This window comes from Myiozetetes cayanensis, unplaced genomic scaffold, assembly GCF_022539395.1.
Source record: "Myiozetetes cayanensis isolate MyiCay16 unplaced genomic scaffold, myiCay2020 scf21, whole genome shotgun sequence".
Classification (NCBI taxonomy): Eukaryota; Metazoa; Chordata; class Aves; order Passeriformes; family Tyrannidae; genus Myiozetetes; species Myiozetetes cayanensis.
Genome location: NW_026087423.1, coordinates 11,858,939 through 11,871,821, shown reverse-complemented (window position 1 = coordinate 11,871,821; position 12,883 = coordinate 11,858,939). Strand labels below are relative to the sequence as shown.

At 40.9% G+C, this 12,883-nt stretch overlaps 1 protein-coding gene across 1 annotated transcript in view; it reads right to left on the bottom strand.

Moving 5' to 3' along the window:
* LOC126641456 (E1A-binding protein p400-like) overlaps positions 1-12,883 on the bottom strand; it is a 45,071-nt gene that overhangs the window by 22,969 nt on the left and 9,219 nt on the right. Inside the window, 19 exon segments of the mRNA XM_050318177.1 lie at positions 398-552; positions 1,338-1,504; positions 1,744-1,930; positions 2,450-2,586; positions 2,988-3,162; positions 3,630-3,799; positions 4,051-4,187; positions 4,611-4,788; positions 4,985-5,178; positions 5,771-5,878; positions 7,066-7,155; positions 7,596-7,653; positions 8,241-8,293; positions 8,561-8,639; positions 8,747-8,887; positions 10,219-10,404; positions 11,028-11,333; positions 11,525-11,904; positions 12,608-12,715. Of these exon segments, the coding sequence (XP_050174134.1) occupies positions 398-552; positions 1,338-1,504; positions 1,744-1,930; positions 2,450-2,586; positions 2,988-3,162; positions 3,630-3,799; positions 4,051-4,187; positions 4,611-4,788; positions 4,985-5,178; positions 5,771-5,878; positions 7,066-7,155; positions 7,596-7,653; positions 8,241-8,293; positions 8,561-8,639; positions 8,747-8,887; positions 10,219-10,404; positions 11,028-11,333; positions 11,525-11,904; positions 12,608-12,715 (3,009 nt within the window).

Below are 12,883 nucleotides of genomic sequence, written 5' to 3'. Positions count from 1 at the left end.
CTTACAGACTGGGATTTCCAGCCACACCTTTTACTCCATCCTATTTTTACAACATTATCTACTTGGAAAGCATTGTTTAAAGGCTAAATAAATACATAAAAGTACTGTAAATTCCCATCTTTGACAGAACACTACATGTCTTCGGGGTTTAAATACCAACTGTGCCATATTTACTCCATATGCTAACAGGTTACACAAAGCTTAGTTTTGCATTACACTGGTAGATCACACCGTAGAAACTAGCGGGGAAATTTACTGGCAATTAGTCTGTTGGTATTTTTAAGCCATTAGTATTCTAGACCATTAAGCTAGAGGGAAAAGGAATTCTATTAAACAGACTAACTTTGTACCTGTCTAGGCAGAGGTGCAGGTGAGCAAGGCAGCACTAACACCTTACCTTGGTTTGAGGACACCGTGGCGATGGGTGATCTGCCTCGCACTTGTCCCTGCTGAGTCACCGTGGCTGTGGTCACCGTGCGCTGCACTTGAGTGCTTGGGAACACCACGGTCCTGCCCTCGGGCTTCTGACCGTACTGAACGGGCTGGAACAACCTGAAAAGGAAATGGAAACTCAAAGTCTATGAACTTTAAAAATAAACTCTGTCCCCTGAGGAAAGTATAAACTTTCTGAGCATGTCAGATGCAAATCTCCTCACCACTCCAGCAACTTCCTGAGTGGACATTCTAGAGAGATTTTGCTAAGTCCAAGAAGGAAAATTTTCACTGCCATGCATCCAGTTTAATGCAGGATGCATCAGAATTACAGCAAACAGCTTAAAGAGGTGGGGTCAATATCTGGAAAAAGAACAGGGCTCTCATTATTTCCAGAGACATTAACATGCTGCAGGTCACCAGGCAGCTCTTCTGCATCAGAAAAGCAGTTCCACCTTACTCTGAGATCACCACCTGACTAGGAGAGAAATACCCTTCAAAAATTTACTGCTATAAAACTTTATATATCTCTTACACAGCACTGCAAGCAAAGCTAGCACTGTAGGCCCAGCTTAGTCTTGAATTATCTCCATGCTAATTTTGCAAAACAACACTCAGTTGGCATAAACAAGGTCCCCAAGAACAAAGTTCATCTGCTGGTAAAGTAAAAACTATGGGAAATCCATCAACAAACTTCCAATGGAACGGTATGCCTCAAAAAACATTAAAACAATCCATATTTTCAAGGGTAAAAAAGTAAGCAAGAGAATAATAAAATCTAAAGTCAGGTCTGAGGTTTCGTGTGAATCCCATCAGCAGAGGTGCAGACAGAACTCTGTAAAGATTGCAACAGAAGTACCTTTTCTGCTGTAATTCTAGCTTAAAAGGAGTGCAGGAGTACATACCTGCTTGGTTTGAGCTTCACTGGGGTGGGCCTGGCCGGTGGTGGAGGGGAGCTGTAGATTTCTTCAATCAACTTTCTAGTAACCTTTTGTTTCGGCAACATTTGTGCTTCATAACGAGTCATTTTGTTTTCCATTCCAATGAGATCAAAAAGAGACAGGTCTGATTCCTAGAGATATCGTAAAATAAGGTTTGTTTTATGTGAAACTTGAACTTGAAAAGCTCAAACCACTATTAAAAAGAAAGAGATGCAGTTAGCACACACTTGGTAGGCACAGATATGGAATTCAGTGAATTCCTTTACTATTTATAAACTTCAGGTAGACTTATCACAAACATGAAAGCAATACTAACAGTGAAATTCTGCCAGGGCACTATGAGAGGAAAAAAATTGACTTGTCTACTTACCTTCCAAATATCCCTTTCCAGGGCACTCAGTACCAGAGACGCTGTTCTGTATTCCAGTGTTTCTGATACGAAAGAAGTGCTTGAAAGCCGGGGGTTTATCAGATCAGGATGATTACAAATCCTCTGCAGCTGCATCAGGACATGCAGGACACTGATGAAGTGTCCACTTTTGAGGGCTTCTTGGGTTCTACCAATTAAATTATACAGAAATACATTGATTTATGTACACCTTTTATGGAGGTGTGCCTAAAACAGCAAGGTGAGAAAGTGCAATGCAGCACGTTATGCAAAAGTCTTAGAACTAAGTTTAGATTTTACCTAGGTCTTTCTAGAGCATTTTAAGCAGCACTGCACCAAAAGTAGATTTGGAATCATGAAACTTAAGGACCAGTGCTGCCTTACAGTCAAATACAACCTGTGCAGTTCCCTGTCCTCTACCTGCTTCGTTTCTGTTTCATACCTGCACCTACCAATTCCCACCTGGGTGGGTGTGAAGTTACCATTACAACTGGATTTTTAGGTTTTATCATAAGGTCACAGCACCACTTGCCTGTAAATGCTAGTTTACCATGCAATCACATTTGAGTCACTGGTCATAACGGAAAACGTCAGAAAATCGCTAAAACACTTCCAAGCGCGACAATTTATTTACCTGCTTAAGCAATACAGGTGACAGCACTTTTTATTTACTGTTTTAAGCTCTTACCCTGGTTGTAATATGACATCTTCATACATGGCTTTCTGTCGATTGGACAGACGGCACTTTAGCACGTGCTCGTATTTCTTTGTCAGCTGCTTCTCCACATCCCTCTTTGATCTTCGCAAAATAAACGGCTGAATCATCTGAAAAGTTTCATAATCGGGGGAGAAAAAAAAAATTCTCACTTCAAAGATGCAATTTTACAACAGGAAGCTAAACTTATTCACACCTGACAGATTTGATGTGACAAACTGCATATGCTATATATGACCATACTGTTGTGCACACAGTTGTACAGGTGTTAATTTGTTCTTTAATTTCTGCATGTCGTGCTTCAAAATCTGAGCCCTGTATTATTTTGAAAAGAAATCTTCATACTCTTGTGGAAGCAGAGCCCCCTGCTTTCAGCAGGGTTCTCTCTCTGAGTTGAGAAAAGTATTCAGAAAGGACAGAAATGTTGAGCTGAACCTTGTATTTTTATTCCCCTCCCTCCCCAACAGCTTAACTACTGCAGTAGGACAGATGAGAGAAAATGACAACATACTCTGTGTAACCTGATGACCAGTTTATGGCAATAATCCTGGTTCTCCTCATTAGGAGCTTTTACTGGAAAATCTAGGTAAGGTCTGGAAATTCCTGGAATCAGAAAATGGACCATCGTCCACAGCTCCATCAGCGTGTTGTGCAAAGGAGTGTCTATCAGAAGCAAACGATGCTGGCTGTGAACAAAAGAAGATTTTTAATTGACAAAGCACTTAGTGACTATCACTATGAGAAGGACACCAATATTCAAATATTCTGATTGCTGTAGCTTTATGTTTGTCAGATACTCAGCAGAATTAACCAGAGTTAATAAAATTAAACCTAGGATAAATTATCTTGTTAATCTTAAATATACAACCAAACTAGCAGAGCATCAGAACATACAAGGGGATCTGTTTGAGAGCACAGAGTATCAGCAAAGCAGAATTATGATGTTATGACAGTGGAAACAAAGAGATCCCGAGCATGTCTCTGAATCCTGATTGTTTCAAACAAAGGCCCCTCTCTGTAGCTGCACATTGCACATGAATTTGGGCAGATAAAGTCGATAGGGGTCCTTTTTTATCAGTTTGCTGTTAAGAACTGTGTGACATGAAAAGAGAAAAACCCACTGCCGGCAGGAAAACAATTCTCTGCTCCATACCTGCGGAGATTGAACAGTGCCTCCCAGTGTTTCTCAGTCATGTTCTTTATTTGCTGCATCTCATCCACTATTAAGTATTTCCACCGCATTTTCATAAATGCTGGGTGGCCTTTGAACAGCTGTTTGTAGGAAGTGATACACACATTGAAGCTGTTGGGTTCTGTCCATTCCTACGGAAGAGGAAAGAGAGGATGAGACAGGAAAGTTAAGGCAGAACTCTCAAATATCTTCCCACCAGCTATTTCTTCACTAAGAACAGAAAGACACCATGACCCGACACATTCTAGGAGAAAACCTAGAACTATGAGGTGTGAATGTCTTTGTAAACCAGTTTATGGTGTTAAAGGCTTCTCATATTGCACCACCATGTCAGGAATACACAGATAAATGCAAGGTCCTAAACATTTGCAAAACACAGTACCTGTCTTTTTGCCCTGAGTTCCCTTTGGCTCCCGAAGTACAGAAGTATTTTCAAGCCCGGGCACCAACGTTTCAATTCCAGCTCCCATTTCAAGATGTTACAGCTCCGAACAACAACAAGGTGAGGGCCCCAGTTCCCTGCAGAAGGAAAACAGCAGTTAACACCAGAAACAGACTCCTTACAATTCATGTGGTTTATATTCTCCCCTGATTTTAAAAATGCAGTGCACTAAATTCATCATTAAAAATGAGATCCAGTAACAACAAACAGAGGTGTTTTAATGACTACTCTATTCCTGGTCATTGAACAATTTGTAAGGCTTTTCTGCACTTGTAAGAATTTAGAATAATTCAGAAGAATTTTGTCTCCTAGAAGGTAACAGCAGATTGATCAAACTATACTTGATTAGAAGGCATCCCTGTGTCACAGCATGTAACAAAGTTTTTGTGGCATTATCTCACTCTGAGCATGATTGATATGGCTCACCAGAAGACAAAGTGACCTTAGGTTACAATTCACAAAGATAATGCTGGCCAAAATTGCTAGGTCAATGAACTTACCTTCATTACAAGCCAAGTGGGCAAAAAAGGCAATAATTTGCACTGTTTTCCCAAGCCCAGCCTCATCTGCCAGGATGCCATTGAGATTCTTCCTGTACAGCTTTGCTAGCCAGTCAAGCCCAATCTTCTGATATTCTCTGAGAGACCCATAGAGCAGTGATGGAGTGTTGTATTTTACCTGTAATATTAATGATTCGACATTTTTTTCTGAGTTAAATCCACAGAGCGTGGCATCAGGCATAACCATTCTATAGTTTGATAACCAGAAAAAAAATTACCGCAATTTGTTGCTAAAATCTGCAAAATTACAGGGAAAAAAAGCTTACTTTACATAAACATAAGCACACAGAGCAGCAGAAAAAAGGGATTCTTACAGCTGTTGTTATCCTGGAGCTGCCTTTAGGTAAGAGCATCTCTGCAGCAGCAGCAACCTCTGCTATGTCTCGTGAGTGCTTCTTGGGGGGACTTGATCTGTCTATGCCCTTGTACTGGTCAATGCTGAGGAGGGAGTCTATGAGCACAACTTCCTTCTGGGGGCTCTCCCTATCAGAGAGATGGTCTTCCATTTCTAGGAGAGAGAAAAATTACATTGGCATCTAAAATCAACTCGAGTAGCAGTCACACAAAGGAACTGAGGTGATTAGAATTGAGACAGGGAGAAAGAAAAGGAGGCAGCTAATTTTAAAACTATAATTTTCAAGTTAGTCAAGATAGAATTAAAATAGCCTAAGCTCATAATCATGCACATGTTCTGGACACTCACACTAGCTAGGCTAACATGACCATTAGCTTTTCACAGCTTCTAGGGAGGTCCTCTCATACTACCTAAAACCTATCCTCATATATATAGTTCTGTCATCATGTTAGTACAGAATAGATGTGTAATTCCAGCTACCTACAGAGGGTGCTGTTTCATTCAGTGGAGAGAGCTCTTCTGTGGCTCACGACTGTTCACTACTGTTCCTGAGAATTGCACATATATTGACTTTAAGACAGGCAAACACTACCCTCTTGTCAGGAACTGAGACATTTTGAATGTGATTCACTCAATGGGTGTTTCCCCCTAGAACAAAATGTCTTTTCACAAAGACCTGAAGAGCCAAGCAACTTATTTCACCTTGTGAATCAGCACAACTTCTTCTGACCAAAAATCACCTTACCTTCCTCACTGCTGTCCTCTTCACTGTCAGGCTTTGGCTGGGGCCAGTGAAAGTTTTCTGCAAAGGCACCTTCATACATCTTTACCAAATCTTCCAGAGGCAATTCAGCTGAAGGTCATTAAAGGATGCAAGTTTATAGGTATCAAAACTTGGAACAATCAATACCAATGATTTTAATCTCATAACATTCTTCACAGTTATATAAAGGCAGTTCTCTAATCAGAAGTCAATTTAAGAAGTAATTATTAGGTGGATCATGGCAGTATTTATTTAATAATCTTGATTACAGAGAACACATTGGCATTACAACTAGGAGTTTGCTCTCCTAGTTTGCTTTTTACTGTATTACAAACCCACCCTACAACCCTTAGTAAACCCCTAGTTGGGCAGGTAGGGGCATCACAAATCCAGCTGAGTGGTTGGAAGACAATTCAAAACCTCAAAGTTTCAAAACTGAGTTGTCCCTCAGCCTTTCTAAACAGCAGCTCCACAATCCCTTGTGTGATCTGCTGAAGTAGGAATGTGCATGCTGGAAATGGAAACATCCTCGTTAGGAACTTGGCTGACTGGCCAAGAGCTGTAATCCCTCCAACTGGCCAGTTTGCTGCAGCCACTAAGCTGCCAAACAGACCAAACAAACGGATTTGGAAACTGTATATTAACTGCCAGGAGGACTCTGCTTAATGGGATGCCTGTCCTTAAAAATCAGCAAGGCTTTCAGCACGATAAGTGACACCATCCCTATGGGATGCCTTGCACACATCAAGCTCAGCACAGCAGTTATGTTGCTAATGAAAGAGAGCTGCCAGCCAGAGCAGTGTCCCTGAAAGCCCCTACACTCAAGTATTTATACCCCCTCGAGATCAGCACTTCAGTGCCCCTTCAGACCAGTCACAAAACCCTTCTGAGATACTCAAGACAGCAGATGATAAACGTTCATCTGATGCAATCCTGGTTTTATGTGTTTATCCTGCTCTCCTAGAACCCAGGTTGAAAATCCTGCTGTAAGGTTTCAGTGTGGTGCTTTGGTGGAGAAATACTTTTCCTCAAGCCACCTTGTGTGGTAACTGGCTAAACACGTGGACTGCTTTACAAAGTACAGATGTCCATCATCATCTTATAAATGACCTGCTGCAGCTCTCCAAACAGAAAGAAATAAATACTGACTGCATAGGACTGAACATCTGAATACACTCAGCTTCTCACCTACAATCCTCTTCACAAATACAATAATTGCTGCATGTTTGCACCTGCTGTTTCAGAGCCCACCACAAAGAACCAAGCCACACACCTACCTTCTTTGGCTAGATTGGACAATTCAGTTTGATGGTTTATGTTTCCCTCTTTAGCTTCTTGTTCTTCAATTGTTTCCTCTTCATCTTCAACTGCAAGAAAAAAAAATGCAAATCTTGCCATTCACATTACACAATAATTCAGAGTGGGTTGTATTCAAAAATACCCCTTTGTACTCAAAAATACCCCTTTGTCAGAAACACAACGCAGCTGTCATCACAAGAGAGGACCTAAAGTAGATGGGTATTTCAGTCTGAAATCCTCAAAAGAAGTTTAAGACCACTAGTAAGGTTTGATAAATGAAAGAATGAGGACAGAAGGAGTTAAAATCCACCAACAACAATGGCAGCGTATTTTCAGGGAAACTTTAAATTTTCAGGGAAACTCTTCTAAGGACAATTTAATATTTAATTGACCATCTCATCTCCCTGTGAAACAGATGAAGGTTGGTATTTGCTTTGTGAAAATCTGTGGGTTTAATACACAATTTATGTGTTATGCTATGGATGCACAATTTTGGGAAGCGACTTACCTTCCTCATCAGTCAAAGATGTGCTTGCCTTTCTTTTCCTTCCAGATGATGAACCCCCCTAGCATTAAATAATTAAAATATTTAAAATCATAGAGAAGAAATATAAGCAGGGGGTGTTGTTTGTTTTTTAAAGAAAGCAAAAAATGCCTTGCAGTCACAACAGCATTTGCTGATAGACCCCTAACACCTATTAGCACTTTCCTGGTTACACAAGAACAGAAACTCTGCTTCTGAACTGACAGCAGTGTGTAAATCAGCCACTGCCAGAGTTTGTGGGTAAATTATTCAGGCCCAGCTGTGCTCCAGAGCCAGAGTAGACTCTTGTGTATTGTAATAGATGAAACTCCTGCCCAAGTCTGGCAACTAATTTGTACAGCTTTTTGGTTTTCAACCTTCGAATGAATGATTCAAAGCCACTAAGGACATTTATCAACCACAATCCACTTCCCTGTTAGAAGCTGGGATTCCTAACCAGAAAAAGATTAGATTTGTGCTTGTGGCTGTATGTTTGTCAGAAACTACAGTGAAATCTGCTCATCATCATCATGTATGAAAAAAAAATTGCCTTTACCAGAAGTGTTTCACATATGTAGCAACAACACTTAAACTAATTTGATGAGTTTTTTAAGAAACAGAAAGACTTACCATTTCACTTTCTTTTTCCAAAAAAAGGTCTTCTGCAGCTTTTGCATCCTTACCTGGAAAATTATTACACTTGATGTATCCATTAATCACTTAGCAATTTTACATTCCTTACATGAACTTTCAAATGTATTCAACACAAAACACAGGAATTATTAACAAAACATAAAATCCCTGTAACTCATCATTCAGATCTGTTACAATCTTTTATTAGCAACTCACAGTTCTATCACCAACAAGATTAACCTGCACTGAGTGAAATTATATAAAAAAACCAGCATCAGTACTGAGACTGTATTTCTTATGAAATGGAATACAATTACCTTTCCTTGAAATTCTCTTTAAATTCAAAGCTTTTTTCCTCTTCTCTTGAAATTCAATTTGCAGTTTTATTTCAACAACCTGAAACGTAAACCAGGACTAGTAAAGCGCTTACATTTCATAAATAAATCACCGAAGATGAGAAAAACAGCACAACTTGCACAAGCCTGAGGAAGTTGGTACTTCACCTGCTCAATGTTAGACCAGAAATATTCTATTTCCCTGGCAATGGATGCAGCAATTCTCCTCAGTTTGTTCTGTTCCTCCCTTTTAGCTCGCTCTTCATTCAGCTTCTTCTCTTCATGGTAACGAGCCACGGTTCTTACCATCTAAAACACCGTGAGATGCTGAATTAGGTTACCTCAAAATACATTTACTGCATTCCTTAACATCAGAGTGGTAATCAGCAGCCAGATACTGACCATATTTACACACATAGCACTTACCTCCAATATTTCCAATTTTTACCATGCCAGTAAAGCAACAGACATGAAACTCAAATAAAATAAAGAAAATAAAAGACCTATAACCAAGCAATCAAGTAGGAAACTCTCAATTCACTCTCTCTCAAAACAAAAAGGATAAAAACCCCTCCTGAAAAAAGTAGTAAAAACACAAAACTGTTTTTGTCAGACACCACGTGTGAAGTCACAGAAGTCACATCACAAAATGTCAGAGACCAAAGCTAAAATGAGTTCAAAAAGAGTGCACATACACGAGTGAAAGATCAGTCAGTGGCTGTTAAGACTGACTTGACTGCAACGTTTAGCTCAGGAGGCCCTAAAACATTGACTTCCAGAAGTTTGAAGCACAGTCAGGGGAAGGATCATTTCATATTTGCCCTTCCTGTTTCTCCTATTCTTAAAAACCTACCACTGGCCACAAATGGAAATCCAGATTTTAATTATATGCAAAATACAGATATTTATTGTACAAAAGGATACACCTATTTCAATTCTTTGCTTCTGAGTTTCCATCATTTCAGAATATACAGTACAAAACACAGCAATTTAAACCTTCAGTTGTTCTCTTCATCACCCTAAGCTGGTCACAAAAGTATCAAAACAAGGTGCAACATTGCTGGAATCCACAGAAAACTCTTGCTTGTTCTAAACAAACAGATTTTACATATTTCATCTCACATCACCCCAATTTCCATTCCATTCCTGCATTCCCACTGTGCTGCTCTTTTCCCCTATGGAAACAGTTCTCTACCATGTTTCCACTGCTGTCTTTACTGTTATTTTTTTTGAGATTAAGAAAGAAGAATTAGGCAGGCAACCACACCTAGTGGAAGTTATTTACAAAATTCTGTATTTACTCTTCACTGAGAGGAAATAACTGATTTTTGAGAGACTTGATAGCTCTACTTTCTAAATGTGATGCAGTCAACATATTGAGTGGGTCCCTAAACAAGCTATTTGATTTCCAGTGGAATAAAATCCAAAAAACCTTGAACTATTACATGCATCCACAATCAAGTCTTTTTCAAATGCTAGAATATCCAAAGCTGACAACAAGGTTTCCCATTTGGGTTAAGAACCACTGCCTCATCTTCCCATCACTTCCATCTGTAGGAAAAGATATTTAAATACCTTTGCTACCAAGCTGAGTGGTACCAACATTGATTGTTCTCAGTTAAAAAACATTTTTCAAGTACCTTCTTAGCAGTTGCCATCTTCCACTTTCTCTCCTGGGCAAAATCAGTTGCCATCCACTGCATTTCTTCCAGCAAATAATCCCAGTGAGATTTTGGCCTTGGAGCCTCTTGGAGTTTAGGCAGTCTCCTTGGGGACCACAAACCTTCCTTTCTCAGTTCTGCTATTCGCTGATGGATTTGATTTTCCTTCAAAAGAAGGACAGGTAGTTACAATGAAGCTGCAGAATGCACCTGAAGTACCGATTGCTCCCATTTCTTTTAATTAATTGACTAAATTCAACTTAAATATAAAGAGAATCATAGCACTTCGACCTGTATTACAAGAGGCACTTTGTTAAGTAAAAAAGGCATAGTGGACGGCACAAAAAAATTATATGACATATGCAAACTGCCATCAAAAAATCCTTTTTTAAAAATTAAACTGGAATTGCACATGTATTTATCCACAGAAGAGAAATGTATCTTCATTATTATTACTGCTTGATTTTGTGGAAAAAGAAACAAGGTTTCTATTGAATAAGGAAAACAACACCTCAAGTTAATTATAAAAACAAGGTTGCAGTCATCTCCAATGAGTAGACAGAATCAACAGAAAGAACACAACAACACTATGAAGACCAGGAAGTTGTCTTCAACTTCTCTGAACGCCCATAAAACCAAAACTCAACATGTAAAGCAGCCTAAAAAAACCAAACCACCCTCTGCCACAAAACCCAGCCATTTTCGTAACTCAAAACACATCGCTCGTGTTGATTGTTACTGTGTGTTAACTGTCCATGGGTTTGGGGGAAAAATTAAGAGTATCTTACCAGCTTTACTTGCTCAGCAAGCTTGTCTTGAGAGTTCTCCTGTGGCACCGCCGCTGCGTTCTGAGCTGGACTCTGTGTTTTAGGGGCTGCTGCTGCCACTGCCAAGCCTGGGGGTTTGGATGCAATGGGAGACAGGGACTTGGTGGTGGCTGGAGAGGTCCTGGTTGTTTGCACTGGGTATGGAGAAGGGGGTGTTGTGCCTGAAACCGTTGCTGGCGCCGTGGATGAGGTAGGTGGGGCCGTGTTTGCCGTGAGACGCTGGGAAGGCTGAGCAGCATCTGCAGATGGTCGTGTCAGAGTCACAGTCTGCCCAAGAAACACATCGGATGAGTTCAGGGTTTGATACTTGGTCTACACTACAGCAGAACACAATGAAGAGTTTAACTGAATAAAAAAAGTACACCTGCATTTTTGTAAGGGAAGGATTTAAGTGTCCAGTAGAATTAAAAAATGAACATAGAAACAAACGCCTTTTCCCCCCAGTAAAGTTCCCATACCTGTTGCTGTGCTGCAGCTTGTGGCTGTGACACTTGGCTTGGCGTCTGTCCTTGCACGTGGATTGCTGGTGGCACCTGCTGCTGGAGCGGCGCTGGAAGCGGAGCGGCCGTCAGGGGCACGCTCTGAGGCTGGATCTTCACCTGAATCTGAGGCTGAGCCGGAGCCTCCACGATCTGTGGCTGCTGCTGGGACAGCTGCAGGGTGGCTGGCAGGGATGTCATGGGCACGTTGGTGGGCTGCAGCCTGCCCGGCAGCTGGGGGGGCGGGGTGTGCAGGCTGGCCGCGTTCTGCACCGGAGGGCCCTTGGAGGGGTCGTACTGCTGCTGGCTCTGCTTCTGCCCCGTCAGCTGCACCGTCTGAGGAGTGGGAGGCATTCCACCTACAGGGCAAGAGGAAACGCAGCACAGATGAGACCAAAATGTCCAGCTCTCTCTACTGATCTAAAGAGGAAATCAACTGCAAGTAGAGCGTTTTGTTACTTACTTTGCCACAAGACACCATCACTTGAAAATACCACATCACGATCACAAAATAAATCACCATTACAATAAACAACAAAGTACTTCATGCACGGGACTGTAACTAAAATTTGGAGCACAGCAACTATAAAAGAGCATGTCATTATAGGTCTTCTAAACTTTGTGTACTCAGAAAAAAAAAAAAGACTGGTGAGCTAATGGAATTTAACCTAAAACAACAGCATCAAGTCTAAACACTACTTAGTTCTTAATGCATTCACTCTAACACGTATTCTAAAGCTTGGCATGACTAATGAATAAAAATTTTTAGTGGTGTTCAAATTAGGTGGTTTCCTTTTCATAAGTCATTTGGCTCAGTTCCAGAATTCTCAGATTAGCCATTTTGCATCAGCACCTGTGACGTATTTCCATGCCCACATGCACCTTTGGAGCCCGTCACTCAGCTCCTTCAACAAACCAGGCATTGCATACCAAGTATTAATTTACATGGAGAAGTGTGTGGTGGGACTAGGATCTTGGAAGGCCGGAAGCCCAAGTTTCTAGTGCCATCACTAACATCTCCTTGTGAAATTAATGTGCAATTGGCATGTGGTGACACAGTACCTTGTGCCGTTGGCATTAGCTGTTGAAGAGGAACTCCTGAAGCCACACCCGGGTGCTGAAAAACCATCCCATGACGGCCCACTTCAATTCGTGGTCTCTTAGACGAATCTGTGATATTCAAATTCCATTTATGGCATGGTACAGTGGAATGGGGTCAGTTTTACAAAGCAAACCGCTACACGTGATTCCGACATCAGCTCAGAAAGCTACGACTACCAGTACATGTGTAGCATTTACGAAGAACATGCTCCAAGGGGCAGTCAAGTCCCTCTGACT